The sequence below is a fragment of the Podarcis erhardii genome, assembly GCF_964252035.2.
Source record: "Podarcis erhardii genome assembly, chromosome: 3".
Taxonomy (NCBI): domain Eukaryota; kingdom Metazoa; phylum Chordata; class Lepidosauria; order Squamata; family Lacertidae; genus Podarcis; species Podarcis erhardii.
Window position 1 is genome coordinate 69411161 of NC_138507.1, and position 20882 is coordinate 69432042.

The 20882-nt window shown below is 39.4% G+C and overlaps 1 protein-coding gene across 14 annotated transcripts in view; it reads left to right on the forward strand.

Annotated features, from left to right (window-relative positions):
* Positions 1 to 20882, forward strand: part of ARID1B (AT-rich interaction domain 1B) — a 356667-nt gene that overhangs the window by 167655 nt on the left and 168130 nt on the right. For 10 of the 14 annotated variants that reach the window (XM_081854279.1, XM_081854287.1, XM_081854289.1 and 7 more), the window contains one exon: positions 13052 to 13093. The exons of the other annotated variants lie outside the window; for them this stretch is intronic. In XM_081854279.1, the coding sequence (XP_081710405.1) occupies positions 13052 to 13093 (42 nt within the window). The remainder of the gene's footprint in view (positions 1 to 13051; positions 13094 to 20882) is intronic. 14 annotated transcript variants of the gene reach the window in all.

The following is a 20882-nucleotide window of genomic DNA, read 5'->3' on the forward strand; positions in this document are numbered from 1 at the left end:
ATTAAATCTGTTGCTAATATTGGGAAATAGAAAAAAATATCCTGCCTATCCAGATGTATACAGACACCATACTGTTCATAATATTTCCCATTTTTATAACTGTGTTTTGTGTAATCCAGATTTAGGGGAAAGTGATGCACTTATAAAGAAGCACATGAACAGAATGATGTGTAAAAATTACCATTGTTATGATAAATTTTGCTGAATAATCACTGAAAATAAGAGGGAGCAGAATTGAGGAGTTTATTTTATAATCTGATACAAAATGGACTAGGAATAAGTATTTGAATTAAATGGGGTCTACTTCTGAGTAGATATACATAGGATTATATTGTTTGTGTAAATTTGGAGATGCATGTACACATTTAGATTTTGGCAAAATGACATAAATTCCTTAATCTACTATAACTATAACTTCTTCTTCTTTGGCGATCGCTCGTAGCCAAGTAAGATTGCCTTCCATGAACATGCTCTTAACAGTGAGTCCGTAAGTGACTGTGGAGGCCAATTCTGGATCCGCACGTCCTTCCACAGTGGGGACATAGGTTTCCGGGCAGGAGTTAACCATGGTGAAGGTTTGCCAAATGTGCCTTCCTCTTAGCACGTTTCTCCCTTTCATCCTGAGTTCGAGTGTCTTCAAAGTCCATGACACCCTTTGGTAAAGGCTATTCTCCAGCTGGAGTGCTCACAGGCCTCTGTTTCCCAATCATTGTGTTTATACTACATTTTTAAAAGATTTGACTTGAGAGAGTCTTTAAACCTCTTTTGTTGACCCACCCACATTACGCTTTCCATTTTAAAGTTTTGTATAGAGTAGTTGCTTTGGAAGATGATAATCAGGCATCTGAACAACATGACCAGTCCAACGAAGTTGACATTGAAGAATCATTGCTTCGACACTGACAGTCTTTGCTTCTTCCAGTACACTGGCATCAGTTTGCCTGTTTTCCCAAGTGATGTGTAAATTTTTTCAGATACACTGTTGATGGAATCTTTTTGGAGTTGGAGATGGTGTTTATAAGTGGTCCATGTTTCATAAGCATACAGTAAAGTTGGTAGTACAATAGGTTTGTAAACAAGCATTTTGGTTATCCTGCGAATGTTCCTGTCTTCAAACACTCTGCATTTCAATTAGGAAAAAGCTGCACTTGCAGAGCTCAAGCGATGCTGGATTTCGGCATCAGTGTCAGCCCTTGTGGAAAGATAACTGCCCAGGTAGGAGAAGTGATCAACACTTTCCAACGTTACACCATTGAGTTGGATTTGTGCTGCTGCAAAGGGTTTGTTTTGTGCTTGTTGGTGCAGCACTTTGGTTTTTTGGATGTTGAACAATAGGCCCAGCTTTTCATAAGCTTCTGTGAAGATATTTAAGATAGTCTGGAGGTCATCCTCTGAATGGGAACACACTACGTTGTCATCAGCATACTGAAGCTCTATGACGGAAGTTACAGTAACCTTACTCTTTGCTTTCAGCCTACTCAGATTAAAGAGCTTTCCATCTGTTCGATATATGATTTCTACTCCGGTGGGGAGTTTCCCTTCGACAAAATGTAGGATCATACTAATGAAAATAATAGAGTTGGAGTGATAGCACAACTCTGTTTAAACACCTGATCCCACATGAATGGTTCACTTTGAGAGCCATTGCTATCTGCGATTGTTGCTGTCATATTATCATGGAGAAGCCAAAGAACATTCACAAATTTATCTGGGCAACCAATTTTCAGAAGGACAGTCCACAGGGCATTACGATTTACAGTGTCGAAGGCCTTAGTCAGGTCAATAAATGCCATATACAGGGGGTGGTTTTGTTTTCTGCATTTTTCTTGAAGCCGTCGAGCGATGAATATCATGTCAACGGTCCCCCTAGAACAGGGGTCAGCAACCTTTTGCAGCTGTGGGCCAGTCCACCATCCCTCAGACCATGTGGTGGGCCGGACTATATTGAGGGGTTGCCTACCCCTGCCCTGGAAAGTTGAAAACCATTTTGGGATCCAGGAAGGGTGGGCTCAGATATTGTTAGGAGACGGTTTGCCAAGATCCTTGCAATAATTTTGCTAGCCGCAGCTAATAAAGAGATGCCACAATAGTTTCCACAATCTGTTCTATCACTTTAATCTACTATAACCATAATGTGGGTAGGCAAGGGCAAAAGGATAGCTTTTGAGCATTGTGGTTGAGAATATCTGCATGCCATCAACAAGAAGGGTGTAGTTGACCCTGTGACATGATTCCAGAATACAACAGTAGATTGCTGAAATGTCCGGCACATATGTGTCCTATTTAATTTGGTGGAACTTCTCAGTAAACATGTTTAAGATCAGGCTGTAAAACACTGAGCAAGAGATGAAATTAACACAAATAGCTTTTTAAAAACAATCATTTTGTATTGTGGCATCATCTGCATGTCATAATAAACCATAGTTATTGATTTACCTATAGTGTAAGTGAGAGCAATAAACCACAATCCCTGGCTTAGTTTTTCATAGTTTCGCTCTTAACCATGGCTGGTTAGCAAAGGATTGTTCTTGGGCTCCTATCATAGTTTGTTGTGATTAAAGAAACCATGACAAACCATTTCAGACATAACACTAAGTCAGAGATTGTATTTTGTTGCTTCCTCATGCTTAGGAGGGAAGTGATCTCTTGAGTTCATGGTAAACCATTACCTATGATTTACCATAATGTGCAAACTGGGTTAGTATGTAAATGTAATTTGGTGCAATCAGCTAGGACCTTTTCATTTGCGAGCTTTAGTGAAATGAATATAGACTTGTTTGCAAATCCACTAGTACCCTTGTGGAACTTCCATTCATCTCAGTTGGGCTAGTGTGTAAACTTCCCAGGATTGTACCACACATTTTACAAATCAAGTTAAAGTGTTATATTTCAGGTCATTTGCCTCTGTCCCATTTCTTTGAAATTCAAAATGTGAGTGCTATAATTAACATTCAAATAAATGTTCTGATGGTGTGACCCTTTCTCAAGCTCCTATTGTTCTCTGGCACTGAACAAATAAATACCAGTGTAACAATTTAGTAGTTTGTGGGTAATAGACCGTGGTAAGATTATTGTGTTGGTACTTAGGAGTCTTGGGTTCTAATCCTTTTTCAGCCATAGAATTCCCTGAATTGCCTCCAGCAAATTATTATTTCTCAGTTTGTTGTGATTGCAAATGAAATATTTTTTTTCCTACTAGACAGACTGCATTGGTAATGGAAATAATCATAATCTCATAGTTAGTAACATTTGGGGGTATCTGCTTTATGTGCTTTATTTTAGAATGAAAATAACCAGATATAGCTTCTTAACCATTTGTCTCCCCTGAATATTGCTTTGGAGCACAGTGCCTTAGCTTCACTGCAATTATTTGTCGTGGTGAGCTTCCCTGTATATTATGGTGCTGCTTGCACAGTATAGCAATGTGTTTGTGTATACAAGACTTGAGTCAGAAGAGAAAACTAATTCAGTTTAGTTTAGTCTGTTTTTCTTCTAGTAACTAGTCATTTATGTCCTGCTGGAAAGTATTTTTTGTAGTGCTTTGTCATCTAAATGTGTCTGTTGTCTCCTTAAACTGTTCCCAGTAAAAGCAGTGTGCTGAAATAAGTAGTATTTTCCACCTCACTTATGACAATTGGTTTTAGTTATATAGTATCTACTTCATGTTAGGCCTTTACTCTATTCCTGGTATTCTGCAAAATGTAATAGGATCCCTGAAAGTGGGTTACACAAAGCCATGCTCAAAACACGTGTAAAAATTACCACTTATACTCACAATAAATTTTGCTGAATAATCACTGAAAATTAGAGGGAGCAGAATTGAGGTTTTTAAGTTGCAATCCTATACACACTTGAGAATAAGCCAATTTGAAATAAAAGGGGTCCGCTCTGAGTAGATATATGTATGATTATAAATATTATTTGAAATATAGGCAAACATGTTAATGCCTTCCTAAATTTGTTGTCAATGAGTAGATGTGAGCATGAGAGATTTGTACTGCTAAATAGTATTTAACAATATGAGGGAGTATTGTGTCTTCTGTTGTAGCCTAGTCTAAATACAGAGCTGTTTCAGCAAGCTGTGTCCTTGAGCTGCTATGTTGTCTGAATATGCTAATAAGGAGAATGAGGAGAATTAACAAGCAAGTGTGAGATGCAGGCAAGCAGAGTAGATTGATTTAAATCAAGTTGATTTAAATCGCTCAAGAAAAAGATCTGGTTTAAATAATTTAAATCAACTTTCCAATTTTCTAATTAATATATTTCGTGAATAAGCATGCATACTAATTAGTTTCTATAACAATTAATATATATTTGGTTTTTGTCATCCAGCAGCATAAAGTATCTGGTTGTGTACACTACGTGTCTTTTGAACTGCAGGATTTATATCTGTAAAACCAGGGGATGTGTTGTGAAATTAAGGATTTATCTTTACACATGGAAAGACACTAAGCAAGATCACTTACTTTAAGTCTGACTTTCTTAGTTCTTTTCAAAAGCATGTGTTAGTATTTCCTGGGCAGGACAGTATTTCTGCATGAGATGGAAACCAATGTCCATGCTGTTTGGATGAGAGAACTTCTGAGAATTTCTAAGTCCATAGGCATGGTTTGTTGTTTAGTCATTTAGTCGTGTCCGACTCTTCGTGACCCCATGGACCAGAGCGTTTCTGTCTTCCACTGCCACCCGCATGGTTTAGGAAGCTGGAATAGTTAAATTTGAATTGACCCTATTTTATTCTTCAGCTCACTCATCTTCTACCAGAGTCCTCTGATACTGTAGCACCACTCTGCCTTGCCTGACTGCTGACAGAGTTCAAATCTGTTGCTATGATGTCACTGCCAAGCTAATTGTGGGTGTAAGCTAGCAAAAGACTTATACAATTCCTTGAAAAGTATGACTGGCTTCTGCAGGAAGTGGAGGCCTTCCCAAATTAAATAGTCAAAGCACCATCTTTTGGGATTTTGATTTATGCCTCACCCAGGTGAGAAATATTAAAGTTGAGTGAAATGTGGAAACCACTTCCCACCAGCAACTCATGGATGCACACTTGGGAGCATCCTTTTCCCTGGAGCCAATCTCCGGGTTGGGGAACCTGTCAATCTCCAGATGGGACTCTCAGCAGTCCCAGGCAGCATGGCCAATGGTCAGAGATTAAGAGAGTCATAGTCCAACAACATAGGTGAGGCCATCTGTAACAAGGAGCAGCAGAGCACAGATACCCTTGTTCCCATCAGTCAGTTTGCAATGTTCATTCTTTCATATCCTCCATGATTTGCCATCAGAAACCCAGTTATGGGTTTGTTGCATGAGCACATGCCTCATTTTTAAAGCGTGTAATGTTCATGTCTGTTTCTTGTTTGGAAATCCCCAGCGGACTGCCTTAGATACACAATTAATAGCAGCATTTCATAAATGCCTTGTCCTGGCTGCTGTGTCCCCAGTCCCTGACTCACCAGTGGCAAGCAGCAGAAGCAAACTGATAAATGCCGTGTTCTCCTTTGGGGAAGATTTCGCTATAAATTGTTTTGAGTATTGGAAGTAAGGTTCCCAATTACAGAATGAACACACACTGGAATTTTAAAAGCGACCCTGCCTTAAAAGAACTCATTTGTTTCTGTAAAATAGAAAATGCAAAAATAAAATAAGAACTTATTTCACTATTACTGAAAAGTGTAACACCCACAGATGTTGTATTGTGAAGGACTTGGAAGGGCTGAGGAAAGGTAGTAAGGGAGGAAGCCTTGAGCATGATGTTCCTTTATTGCCCAAAAAATAGTGGCAACAAATGAATTAAATGTTACAACAGTGCCATTCTGAAAATCAGAGAGAATGTTCCGCTGTGCTTTTAAAATCCTATCCGGTATAGAACTCCTCAAATGTAGGTAGTACTATTTAAAAAAACCTATTTTCTAAAACTAGATCCAGTCCCTGTAGGTTAATTAACAAAGCCTTTTCAAAGAATGAGCCTTTTGGTTAGAATTTTAAAGGGGATTTTTTTAAAAAAGGTACATATTACAGCTTCTTTTTATTAGTCTTCAATCAGATCCTCACATTCCATTTCAATCATTGCTTGGCAGTTCCATGGATCTTTCTGGTGAAAGGATTTCCTTACCTGCCATATCACCTTTACTTGGAATGAAAAGAAGTGAAATGTTTGGTGTTTCAAAATCATCTGAGGAGCTCTTTTTGGACAGCATGGGAACAGTTAGCCAAGTACACCATGGGACATTATTCCTGGAGGAAACTGCACTAGGAGAGACATCCAGTTGTGACCTCTATAAATGGATACAGATTACAAAGAAGGGAACATGCCTTCCATCTGAATACAGGATAGTGAGAGGATTGGTTCTGGGAAGCATACATCTCTTGTTAAGGCTTAGAGATGTGATTAATAGATACTACTGCTGGACCTGGATTTGCTGCTATGGAGAGGGTGGGTACACCTGCCCAGGGATTTTTTTCAGAACTTGCTACAACTGAGTTCTGGCACCTTTCAGGTGGGTGCCACTGCCATTATATGAGAACAAGGAAAGCATTCATGGTGAGTTTCGGCTCCTCTTTTTCTAGAAAAATAGCATGGCTTCTGCCACATTTAAGATGTTGGCTGAAGCACTGGCAAGAGCATATGGATTTGCCCTGGATTTGCTGAGTGATGCATTTGGGTTTGTTTTTAACATACTAGCATTCCTAGACTGAAACATTAATCTGCTGCCGAAATCTCATCTGTCACAGAACCATGGAAGCTATTGGTGGCTTGCTATTTTTTATTTTGACTGAGAAACCTACATGGTAGTGGCAGAGGTGGTGGGCACCTGTGATGCTTTTGTTATGGTGGGCAATCAGTTCATGCAAAGATAGCAGAGTAAGGCTGCTTCTTTTTCATACCCTTTGTTTATGAGTATTTATTATATATTAAATTCGTGTATCGCCCTCCATCCGTACATCTCAGAGCGATTCACAACCCAAAACTACTGCATGACGAGAGTAGTTTATTTCTTTCAGCCAAAGAGCCTAACTATTATGTGAATTGCAGTTTCTTGCTTACTGGGAGTTGAAGCAACCCCTCAGAATCTCCAGATGTACATATGTATTGCACGAGCACACTTGTGCGCATTCAAAATTTCACCCTCTGTACCTATAGACCACTTTACTAGTGCGAGTGAACTGTGAAAGGCAGAGACGAATCTGTTGTTACTTAAGTTATTATGATACTGTTTTGTTGAACGATCAGCTCAAGGAATGAGATGAATGGAATTATTGTATTAGTGGGCTGTAGTCTCTGCCTTCTTTTTCGAAGACCTTTGTCTGATAGTCTAATAAATACATCCAAAGAATCCAGCTTTGTCCCCCTCCTCTTATCCCCTTGCAAGGCTAGCACAGTAAGACCTTCTATAGCCAGCTCAGAGAAGGGTACTTCTTCATGTAAATAACACTGACTTTTCATTTAAATATTTTGTTGAAAGTATTTATACTAATTTGTCACACCAGCTGCCTCTACTATAGATTGCTGTTCAGTGTTAACACTCGGTCATATTTTAGGGTTAATTTACAGGCAGACTTCTCATTTGCAGACTCCCACAGAAATCTGGAGGAGCTGACCTAACTAAACACAAATGAAAAAGCCAAGTTTGGATTTGAGGATTTTTCAGTTGTGGGAGAGGAGGAAAGCACCCAACGCAAATTATTTCCTTGTGTTATGTTGATTTTTCCTTGTGAAATTTTACTTTAGAGGCATTATGATTTTGTCAATTTTACTATGACCTCTGCTCCCAAGCAATTTTTCTCCTTGGGGACTTTTCTTAGCTGGGATGGGGCTTTTGGAGCCCCACCATGATAAATACTGACTGGGAGAATTAGTTTCTCAGGAAAATATGATAAGGACTACCTACTCTTGCCTGCTCATAACATAGTTTAGTAATGGTGAGCAGAAGATGGATTAGGATCTACTGCTGTACCTGCAGATTTCTGAGTGAATGAAGTAGAAGCAAGGATTTCTGACTCTCAACTTGTTTAACAATGGCAACAACAAAATAAACAGCCCCTTCCCAAAATTACACTGCTGAAATGAGGAAAGTAGAGTATTTTGACTATATTTTTAATATAGAAGGACTGTGAGCTCAGTTCAGTTTTTTGGCACTCAAAACAAATTCCTGGAATTCATTAAATTCTGCCCACCTTTGCTTCAGATCGCCCTGCACCCTTCTTTATTAGGATTCAGTGGTAAGCTAGTTTATTATAATAATTTTAATTAAAGATTTCTTAGTTTACAGAAAAATGTACATTGTCTATTTTTCCCAAGTTATGTTTTCTTCAGATCAGTTTCATTTGGTGTGAAACATTAGTGTTGCATGCAGTATTAGGTTGGGAAGAAAAGAGGGGGAGGGTAGTGAGGGGGTGGGGTGGGGTGGTAATGCTTCTGTTCTTCATAGTGTATGTGTGGGCTTTTGTGTGAGCGTCACTTGTGTGGGTTCGCTTTCTATTCACTTGTTATATTTCCTTGGTGGTGAGAGAAGTTGGATGTGGCTTAGGGTTTGGTTTATTGTCTTTGGTTGGCTGTAGTGAGATTTGTTTGTGTGTGCAAGGGCGGGTTTTTGGGTCAGGTTAGCCATATTGATTTTTATGATGTCGGCGGATTCTTGTTGTCGTCTTGTTGGGCTATGTATGTGATAAAGGCATCTTCTATTTGTCCCCATGTCAGTTTCAGTTTATTGGTTAGTTTTTCTAGTAAGGCTGTTTCCCATACTGTTTGATACCATGGTTCATGTTTGCTCCTGACAGGTCTCTCCAGTGTCTGGCTATGATGCTTCTGGCTGCTGAGAGTAGGTGGGTTATCAGCCCTTTATAATGTGAGTGAGCATTATTATCTTGGAAGATGTTCAGTAGGGCCTGTTCTGGGGTGACTTCTAATACTTGTTTAGTTATTTGCTTATTTCTTGTATGACTGAAGTCCAAAAGAGTTGGATTTGGGGACATTCCCACCACATGTGGAGCTTTGTGCTTGTGGAGATGCATCCTCTCCAGCATTTTGGTAGACTCCTGGGCGTATCACCGCTAGTTTACACGGTGTTAGGTACCATCTGTAAGTGAGTTTCAGGGTGAATTCTTTCCTTTTAGCTGAGAGGGATTTAAAGGGAGATTTAGACCACATTCTAGTCCATTGGGTGGGTTAATTTCATAGCCTATGTCGTCCTCCCATTGTTTTTTGATTACGTCAAAGGGGTTTGTGGAATTTTTTTGTCTTGTTGAATGGTGCATTTGAACATGAATTTACTGACTTTTCTCCATAATTGGAGGTCACAGTGATCAAAACAGGAAGGTACTTCACTGTCCTGGCTCCTGCTCAGCGCACAGAGGCTCTTACTTGTAGCGGCAAGTAATGGTATAGAAGCAGGGCAAAAAGTTTAGAACTAGTCAGAAGTGATGAGACTGTCCCAACAAGTTTCTACACTTGTCCTGCCTTGCTTTAAAAAATGAGTTGTGCATACTCACTTATGAGACCCTCTCACCTTGTGGGAATATCAAGATTGCAAGTATGAAGTATATAGTGGTGGGTGGGTCTGCTCCCCTCTCTGAAGGCAGCAACTAGTTCTACGTGACATGACTGCACTCTCCTGTTGCTGTTCAAGTTGCTACTGTCTTCTGAGGCTCTCCCCTCCAATGTGACTCCAAAGCGACAGAAGTCAGGGTGGTAAAGGGAGATCCTTCCCTCCTCCCACCCTTGTTCCTACAACAGAGCCCCCCTCCTCTGTTCCTTCCTCCACCAGCAGAGCCTGCTAACCCAGTTTCAGGCCCAACAACACTTCAGGACTTAAGACGTCCACTGAAACCTTTATCAGTCAGAAATGTTAGCTGCTATTAGAAATCTATAGCAGTTTATATTGCCACCTGCTGTCTGTGTCCTAAGGAGCTAAATACGCATCTAAGATAACCAACAGTCATATAATATCAGCATGTAAAACTAAATGAAAAGCAGGCAGGTTTTTTAATGGATACCTGTGCTTGGGGGGGGGGGGATAGTTTAAAAGCTTTCAGTGTTGTTAATGGCAAGTTTGCATGTTTCCAATTCTGTGGCACCAACAACAGCTACTGACAGCCTTTATTTAGTGACAGGTTACGTTCAGCTGATAGCCAAACTCGTTATCCACTGCCACGAGCGTTAAGCAGGTGAACAATATAGAGAGGTGTCCTTATTCTTTTTTATTAGGTATGTTACAAGATACACTCACAAGGTGTTTGAAGTACCCTGCAGTTTCCACTAGAGGGTGATTCCTCCCAGGCATGGTTTTAAACTATTAAGAAAAGCAATTCCTACAATCTGCATGATGCTGTAATTTTGCTTGAGTTTAAGCAGAACTTATTCTATGTGACAATACAACTACATATGTGCTTTCACAGTACTTAAAGCAAACTTAAACAAGAAGAGCAAATTAAAGAGAGTAAGATACAACTGTATGTTGTGGTGGATGGGGATCATTTCCTGTTAACAAAAAGAACATGTTGATATTTTATTGGACTGTCCTTGGCATGACATGAAATATTGTATCAGGGCATTGAATCTAAGCACTTGATGGTTACTCTTTACTTTCTTAAAAAAAGAAAGAAAAGAACTGACATTATCTGTGTTATTCTGTGCAATTGTTTGCAATTAGAAGCATTTGATGACTTCATGCTGAGTTTTTGAGTTAAAGTCATAAGCCCCACATAGGAAATATGAAAGACAAAACATACTCAGATTTTAACCGTTTGCTGTTATAACTGTCTCTTTTTGCTTCTGTGGTCTAACAGGAGAAAATTTAAATTAATAATTTTAAATCAGTCAGTTCCATATCATTTTAATTTATTAATTTGGATAGTGTTCCAAAAATACGGCATCAAACTAGTTTAATGTTCTCTTCTCTTTCTGCCCAGATTAGCTGATTTCCAATTAGAGCCTGCTCTGTAGACAATATTGTTAATGCATCTCTTGGCTGTAAATGGATGTATTGTTTAAAGAGTCAAACATAATTATTGATTCTAATTCTGCCTGTGATTCCCCCCCCCCCCACTTTCTGTGGTTTAACTTTTACATCTATACATTTACCAATGTGATGAAATGCTCTGTTTTCTGCCAGTTGTTTTGAGCATTGAATGCACCTTGTTGGGACCTGCAAAATGCATTTATTGGTTATTTTAATTTGTCAGCCTCCTTTCTCTGTCCTTGTTGATGCAGCCTGTCAGATCCTTCTTTTAAAAGTCACATGTACTATTGTGGAGCATTTAGGTGGTGAAATCTTTTTTTAGATATGGTGACATTAAATTGAAATTTTGCTACAGAGTTCAGCCCAGAATACAGATGTGGACATAAGGCTGAAACCCTAAGCACACTTACTTAGAGGTAAGTGCCTTTGAAATCAGTAGGATGTACTTCCAAAACAGGCAAGCCTATTTAAAGCCCATGTCACCCAGTTGATTGTGAAGTATGGTAAGAAGTTAATACTTCTTTTAAAAGTTGAACATGTGTATTCAAATCTTAGCATTAGTAGATCACTGGCAATTCCATATTGGCCTCACTAGATCCTATAACAGCATGCACACATTCTTTTGTGCTTCTATGCCTCATTGTTTCTTGCAATCCAGCAGCTGCGGCCTCTGCCCCAGGAGAGCAAGTCTGTTGTTTGCAGAATCTGCTTTGCTCAAGGCAGGTCAGGATTCTGTGAGACTCTATACTCATTGCCCGATTTCCACTTACTCTTGTTTCTTTTCTGTCATGTAAGTTTGTGCAGGAATTTTGAAGCCAGGCAACATCTCATAAACTTGAGATTAGAATAGTGCTTTAGTTTGTGGCTGGGGCAAGTTGTGCTCTGAATTCCTAACTCCTTTCCCTGTCCATTGACTTGAAGGGTAATTTCCCTATATTCTGACTTGCTGCACCCTTGATTAGCCCCTCTTTCCCACTGCTCTTGTTGCTTGTATTTACTAAGGCCTATGTATTTATTTATATAATTTGGATTTAGGAGTTTGGGGCTTCCAGAGCAAAAGGTAGAGGCTTAGCGTTGGAGTGTGTCTGTGTATGCATTTGTGAGATATGGCGGGAAGAAAGGAAAGATCATTCAAGAAAGAATGTCCAAGCCTTACTACTTGTAGCTGAAAGTCATTCAACTGTGTGTGTGTGTGTGTGTGTGTGTGTGTGTGTGTATTACCTTCTTGATTGTCACAAATTTACAAGTGCTCCTTCTGCTTATGTTGTGTGTGTGCTTCTTTAATTATTTAAGGTTCCAATTATGTATAACTTTAATGCATAATTTTAATTCCAGTTTGAGGATGAATCCATGACAGCTATTTAGAAGTGTGTGTATTATTATAATTACCTTATTTTTAACAGAAAACCAGTTTGAAGGACCATCATTAGGTTTTGGTACAAACTCCACCAATAAACCTGCCCACTGTCTTGATATGCTTCGCCCTTTGTCTTTTCCTCATCCAGAAGCAAACAGTGTTTCTTGCTTGAACTGGATATTGCACGAATGCAACATTCAGCAGGTTTGGGCAGACTTCAGCCTGGCACAATCTGCTTTGAGTTTTATCTGCCAATTAGGTGCATTGCCAGTTACCTACTCCATGAGCCACAGCATTGGGATGACCTGCAAGTGCAAGTACAAATTTGCATATGAGTTACTGCAGATCAGAAATTCTAAAAAGCCTGACTTATTGGAAGTCAGAAATCCTTGCTGATCTACCATACATCATCCAGAGATCTACCAGAAGACCCCAATCTAGCTTCTCCCTGCCCCTGACAGTATAAAACACTGCAACATTTTCTTCAGCTATCTTTATTATGGTGAGAACTCTAGTTTTTGACAGCCTACCTTCCCCAAATGACAATTGGCTTTTTTGAGTGTATTCAATTCATAGCTTGGTTCTATCTATTCTGTGTCTAAACAGCTTGTGTTATGAGATTACATAGTGCATTCTGTTCTAGCATATATTTTCTCCTTGGATTCTGTTGTTCTGGTCAATAAATATTTTTAAGTGACTACCTTTGAAATGATATTTTTGCTTATAATTTCAGGTTGAAGTCTTGGCCTCGGAGGATTCTTCATTTGGACTCAAGGTCTGTAGTTGATGAAGTTTTGACTTTCTAGGTGTCATCAATGTAGGATGGTTGATTTGATTTTGCATAAAAAATTATTCCCCACCCCTGAAAACTGTATCAATATTTGATTCAAATTCACTAGCTCAAGCAACATCTGGGGCTTAATACTCTGCAGGTAGCATTTCATATGGTCTGTGGTGTTCCACTTATTTTCAAAGTGAAATGTTTTGAGGGACTCAAATTGGAAAAGCTGATGTTATAGGGGAATGGAAAGAGGGGACTTTTGAATGTGGTGTTTCATAGAGTTCTGGAGTTTAATAAGCCTCTTGCATTTGTGTACTAATAGCCATTTTTAGTTGTAAGGGGGTTGATGTCTGACCAGTTTGGTAGTTCTGATTTTTGCTGTCTGGAATTTTAGGTTATTATAGAGATCTTGTGAAGGTTCTATGCGTACTTTCACAAACTTAAACATTGATTTCAATTATTTGTGAAATCTTGGGTAATGCACATTATGGTATTGATCTCATTCTTAAGCGTACTTAGTAGCAGATGATCCTAGGCAAAACAGATTGTGTGTAGGCTATACAGACACTTAGTGAGAAGAGAGAATGGTTATGGCGAGAGGGAGAAGAATTTGGGAACATGAGCCTAAATCACGAGTCTCCTGCTGTTGAATTATCCGTATAATATGATACTTCTAAAAGGCATAACAGCGGCATTATCACCAAGGTAGAACAATCAGTAAGAAAAGAATGAATTTCAAAATTCATAAGGGAGAACCATGCACAAAATTAACTCTGGTAACTGGGAAAAAATCCAAATTTACACTGTTAAAGTTACTAAATATTTATGACAGCATGCTTTACCATTGTTCCCTTATTATGTTGTGATACCTGATAAACTGATTTAAACTAAATTATTAAAAATAAGTAGCCCTGCTCTACTGTTATGTGAAGTATTTAGCATATGGTATTCTGTAGCGCTTTCTGTCTTTTTTTGTTTTAAGGCGCAGCGTGCATACAGAACATTCACTGAATATTTAATAAAGCTGGAGGGTCAGCTCTTGCAAAATCATCTCTATAATCCTTCATGCTAGCTGAGTAAACAGAAGTATTACTGAAGATTATTGTAGCCAATAGCTCTCACTGCCTGACCCATTCTGGAGAAGGCTCTGCTATTATTTTATGGCTAAAGTTGCAAGTTGGCAATAGTATTAGGCCCAATTTATATGTGACAAAGGCCATGGTTTAAAGCGCTTACCATGTAAATGTTCCACTTTCTTCCCATCATATTTAAATGCATTTAGCACATGCATCAACCCGCTCATGTTTAGCATTAGCAGTTCAGTGACCCAGGAGGGCAGACGGCTGGCACACTAAGTCTACACACGAATGAGCCAGTGCATATGGTAAGTGCTTTTAAAAGGGAAGGAAGCATGTGTAGATTGCTTACAAGGGTAAGCACTTCCCTTGGCCAGTGTCACACACAAACAGAGCTTAATGGCTAACTGCACAGATTGAAAAACTGATGTTTTAATTAAGGCAGGAATGGTTGTGACTTTTGTTTTTCTTTTGTTTTTCTTTGCGTACATTCATATGCTTTCAATATATATATTTTTAAGTCCAAAGCTATCAATATAGCCTTGATAGTATAAGATACTGTTTCCCAAAACTTCAGAAAATTATAAAACACCGCACTTTCTACTGACCTTCCCATTGGATGCTCTACACTGGCTGCATCTTACAGGGTTATTGGCCAACACTAATAAATCACAAGTAGTCAGAACTGTTCAGAACTGAAGATATTAATAAGATTGCATGATGACTTCAAGTTGAATTTCTAACTTTTTAACGTATTGTCTGTGTTTTAAATAATCTTTGAAGTGTACTTTTTGTCAATGGAACAATAATAGTTCTATGTACCTACAATATCCTGCAATCCAGTATGAATGGATACTTAATTGCTTGTAAATATATATTCTTTGTAGTCAAGACAGAGTACTGGTTCCCAGGTATTTTAATCTGTGATCTCCTAGCTTCCTTTAGTTCCTGTTTGGTAACACTGCCCAATTACTATGAGGGAAATGCATATAGCATAGCGGGTGATAGGAACAAACTGCATAGCATAGTAAGTGAACATTGTTGCCTGTATTTTCTTGTGATACCTAAAAAGCTGTCTTGGAATAATTTATGAAAAACAAATAGAGCTGCTCTAGTATTCTTTTAAAGTATTTAACAAATGTAGCATTCTAACTGGGAATAAAAGGGCAATTTCTGAGCTCTCCCCCTCTTATTGGAAGTGCATTTTTACATATTTCATGCCAAAAATCTTAGGTAGATCAAAGAGTTACTCTGAGAAGAAACCTTTAGTACAGCGTTCAACAGAATTAATGTAGTTTTGGAAGATTAATCATATATTATCATCTGTCTTCAAAACCCACTTTTTCTGTAAATTGGCATAGACCTCTGGTCCCCATATGCTATGACAGCTAAGCCTGGGGAGGTATGACCACCATAATCTTCCCCATGTTTACCCCCTGCCTTGATTTTGCTCCTATTTCTCTGCTGTCTCGCTTGTGTCTGTTTCTAGACTGTAAGCCCCCTTGCACTGAGGGCCTCTTCTCTCACTCCTTGTAAAACACATAAATTTGTTTAGTCGTTTAGTCGTGTCCGACTCCTCGTGACCCCATGGACCAGAGCACGCCAGGCACTCCTGTCTTTCACTGCCTCCCGCAGTTTGGTCAGACTCATGTTTGTAGCTTCGAGAACACCGTCCAACCATCTCGTCCTCTGTCGTCCCCTTCTCCTTGTGCCCTCCATCTTTCCCAACATCAGGGTCTTTTCCAGGGAGTCTTCTCTTCTCATGAGGTGGCCAAAGTACTGGAGTCTCAGCTTCAGGATCTGTCCTTCCAGTGAGCACTCAGGGCTGATTTCCTTAAGAATGGATAGGTTTGTTCTTCTTGCAGTCCATGGGACTATCAAGAGTCTCCAGCACCATAATTCAAAAGCATCAATTCTTCGGCGATCAGCCTTCTTGATGGTCCAGCTCTCACTTCCATACATCACTACTGGGAAAGCCATGGCTTTAACTATATGGACCTTTGTTGGCAAGGTGATGTCTCTGTTTTTTAAGATACTGTCTAGGTTTGCCATCGCCTTTCTCCCAAGGAGCAGGCGTCTTTTAATTTCGTGACTGCTGTCACCATCTGCAGTGATTATGGAGCCCAAGAAAGTAAAACACATAAATAACTGGCAGTATATGTAAAATAATAATATTAAGGTCTGTTCTTTTTTTTTAAAAAAAAAGTGGAATACCAGGGATGTCTCTTGTTTTAGAGGTGTTACAAGGAGGTCCGTAGGATTCCATAGAGCAGACATCATTGCATCAGACTAAGTATAATGCCACAAGATGGTCTCAGTTCATCAAATAAATTGTTTTTATGCATTTCTGTATTTTCAGTCCAGTCCAAAGATTTCTTATTGTGTAATGAACTGCAGTGCCCACATGGAGCTTCCTCACTAGCTTAAGTGCTAATAGCAGTGTCACATGCAATGTGGGTAACCCAATACTGGAGCTAATGAAGAGGTTCCTGCTAACACTGGAGCTCCCTGTGGACATAATGTTCTCTCACATCTGCTTGAAATACTAGAACACTGTTCATGTGGAGTTCAGTTAGTGCATTGCAACACTCAGCATTTGGATTAGAGCTTATTCTGCTCTTTAATCTTTTTCTCAGGGTATTTATACTCACCCACTTAGGTGACCATAAATTTAGGGTGAGAGAATATGGAACATATAAAACTGCCTTGTAAGACAATCGGTCCAGCTATCTCACTGCTATTTGTTGTGTACATTAGGGGTACTCAATCGGCATCTGCCAGCTTGGCCAGCGGTCAGTGATGATGGGAATTATAGTCCAGAACATCTAAAGGGCATCAGGTTGATTATTCCTTGTGTACACTGCCTGGCAGCTGCTTCCCAGGATTTCAGACAGGGTCTTTCACAGTCATACCAGCAGATGCCAGTGTTTGAACCTGGGGACTTCTGCCTGCAAGGCATGTGGTCTGCCATTAAGCTACATCCTCTTCCCATATACATATGGCATGGGTAAGGTCAGAGGGGTAAAGATGAAAATTGGTACGAACCCAACTGTTACCAAAATATTCTTCTGCATACTAAACCTGAAATGTTCAGCTGGTTGATATGTGCTTTATGATCATGTATGTGAAAGGCAAGTTAGGATGAAAGAAAAATAGCTACATGCATTGTTAGCGTGGCTTTTGCTGGAAAGCATTCAAAGCAGCCTCTGCTTCTGCCATCTGCTGGCTGCTAATACCATTCACATCTTGAAAGGATAGTGAAGTTTTATTAAAGCCAATTAACCTTTATCCGATTGAGTGTTTTAAGTACTGACTCCGTTGATTTGTTGATGAGTGTATTTAATGTATACCCTCTTCTAAATTATGCCTTTGCTCTAACCTTGCATGCAACCTTTGCTGACTTCAAGAATATTGCACAGGTGTGAAAACAGATTTCTGATTATTAATCAGGAGTTTTATCTGAAGTACTCAGACAAGACTGGAAAACATAAATCTTTTTTAGATATAGCTCCTCTATATTACCCAATGCATACACCCACCATAGACTGGCTTCCTAGTGTGCAGGTTGTGTTGGTTCTATGGCTACTAAAAATTAAAATAGCAATATTTGCCTTTTTCTTCTTTCTTTTCTCCTTTGAACTAGAGAATATAGAAACTAGTTATGCATTCAAGGATTTCCACTATGGCAACCACGAGTTGTTATTTTTTCTAATGAGGCTCACAATTAAAATAATTGTTCTATGTCAGATGTTGTGATTTTAGTAGTCATATGAAACCTACATTCAGTGATCTCTGAATCATTTTTATTTGATATTATAAGCAAAGGCCATCTGCATCCTGGCCTTTGATAGCTGAGATATATTTTTAGGAGCCACCCCATTTTTTGTTTTAAATTTTATTACTGGCCTTGCACTAAGAACTGGCTTTATTTGATTTTTAAATTGTATTGTTGTAACCCAGCCTGTGGTCTTGTGATGAAGGACGGCTAAGAAATCAAACTGATTGATCGATCAACCAACCAACCAACCAACCAACCAACCAACCAACCATGTATTTGGTGAAATATTACTTTTTGCATGGGAAGTTATGAAGAAACAAGATCTATCAACTTCCATCTCTAGGTTAGTCTAGTAGTAGCCATTTACTGCTTTAAAAAATGCCAGGCATGTTATAGGCTATGAGCGTTTCTGGTGATGCTGCCGAATCATTTTTGGGCATGTTCTTTCTGCATCCAAAGGGAGTTCGCAGCAACCCCTTGATACAGTGAAATAATGTGCAGTGCTCCCCAAATGCTGTTACTGCTCAGAATAGAAATTGGGAATTCACTTACCTTGTAATTTCTAGTGTATCTTATTCTCCTTCATCACCAAGTTACCATAGAACTCTTTTTAGCCACACTGAATTAGAGAATATGTTGAAAACCTGGTTCAGTTGGGGGCAGGGGAGGATATGATGGACTTAATTGAAGTAAAAATTTATGTGAATAAATACACTCCTTCTGTCTGCATAATGCACTTCAGTCTAGTAGCTTCAACTGAAGGAAGGGTATGAGTAGAGATGGGAAGGCCTGGGGGAACCAGGTTTCCTCCTGTTTTTTTCCAAAGCTGTTTTTTTCCAGAAAAATTAGGGGGGGGATTAGGTACTGTGAATATTCCACACACTACTTTTTTTCAAATTTTCCTGAAAAACGGCTTTGGGAAAAACAACACACACACCCATTTTTCTGTCCCCCCCCCCAGGCCTTCCATCACCCACACTTTGGAGCTCCCTGCCGACTGACACCAGGCAGGTCCTCTCATTGTACTCTTTCCGGCAACTGCTCAAAACATTTTCATTAGGGCCAGCCCATCTGAACACGTAGAAGCTGCATGCGATTTACTTCCTTTTAACCACTGCAGACTTTAATCATCTTTTGAATACTCTTAAATACCTGCTTTTAACTGTGTTTTATCAATCATTTTAATGTTCTGTTGTATATTTTTTGTAAGCTGTTTAGAAAGTTCTTTTACCTTCATGCGGTTTATAATATATAATAACAAATTCAATTTTAAAAACACACACACTCCTTTTCCTTTCAAACAGAGTTTGAGCCTTAGTGTAACATACTATTCAGTAACTGGATGTTGGTTACTTCTAGGCCTGGCATGCAAAAAATTTGCCTTACGCTTTGCCGCGGCTGTCCTCAAGTAGAGATGGGAAGGCCTGGAAAAGCCCCGGAAAAAAACAGGTTTTCCCCTGGTTTTTTCCAAAACTGTTTTTTAAAAGTCCATGAGAAAAATGACAAAGAGGAAGAGGAAGAAGAAATGGAAAATGATAGCAGTAGTTCAGAAAATGAGAGAGAATAAACTGCGTGTATATGTTGCGTCTTCTGGGTTTTTTTTTTTTATAAGAAAAGCACTACTTAAAGGGTAGACCTTCTATGGAGCTTAAATATTGAGGTGGATCTTAACTTTATTTGCTGTTGGTGCTAAGAGGCAAATCTGATTATTTTTTATGTTGATGGTTCCTTGCATTTTTTGTTGCTTTTGAGGGAAAGGGGTAGATTACCTGTTTTATTGCAAGCACAATAGTTTTATATACACTGTGTTTCACACAATTTGTAAAACTACTCCACACGGAACTCCCCCCCCCCAATTTTTCCAAAATTTTCATTTTTTTCCGGGGGGGAAAACGGGAGGAAACATTTTTTCCTCATAGCTTCAAAATTTCTGGAAATCGCTAGGTACGAGAGATGATTTGGGCCAATTCCTTCTTCCCCTTGCATCTTCCAGTGCCACACACACACTTTCCCAGAAGTTCCAGAGATTTTTGGAGGGTGCAAAACATTTCAGTGGAAATTAGCAAAATAATATCCCCTTCTTCTGCCATCAGGAGTGTCCCCTGAGTAGACTTCTGCTAAGGAGAAGTCTGGCGTCAACTGGAAAATCAATAAAAACAAACATTTTCAAATAAGTAATGCCAAGAACAGTAAAAACAGGCAGTATAACAATTTAAATAATCTGAAGGCAAATTAAAATTGTAAAATGCAAAAGAGCAAGGCTAAGATATTCACAGAACTCAACCTAAATGGACCAAGGCCCAACCGCTCTGTCAGGACCATTCCGTAAGCCGCACAGAATTTCTGCTCTCACCAGGGAACTTAGCCACAATATCCAGCTTCTAAGACATGATACCACTTATGATTAAAATTCTTGGAGATAAGGAATAGGGAAATGGTGCTCTTGCCTCCTTCCCAGAGCAGCAGCACGATGTGGCAATCCCCTTTGGGTTCACCACTTCAGGGGCAACCCCTCGTGGCAACTCTGGGAGAAGTACCCCCATCCCAGAACTAGATGTTGAACACCAGCCCAGATGGCATAGCCCTTCCTCAGATGCTGCAGGTGTGCAGCTGAACTCAGCTATTTTTCTCCCCTCTTTTCATCTTCACAGTCGTACAAGGAAATATATTCCAGCGCCCTTGACTTGGTTCTACCCAAGTGTTACTCTGACTACTCGTTGTTCAGGCTGTAGCTTCTTTTATGGCTTCAGGTACAATAAATGGTCAGCTGGTCTCACTCAGCCCTGGAGAGAACACACTGCTTTGTGAGCAGCAGCACAATCCAAGACTGCAGCTTCTTTTATGGTTTCAGCACAAGGAAGGATGGAGCTGGACAATTAGTCTTATACATCCCTGAACTGAACACATTCCTTTGAAAGCAGCCGGCACA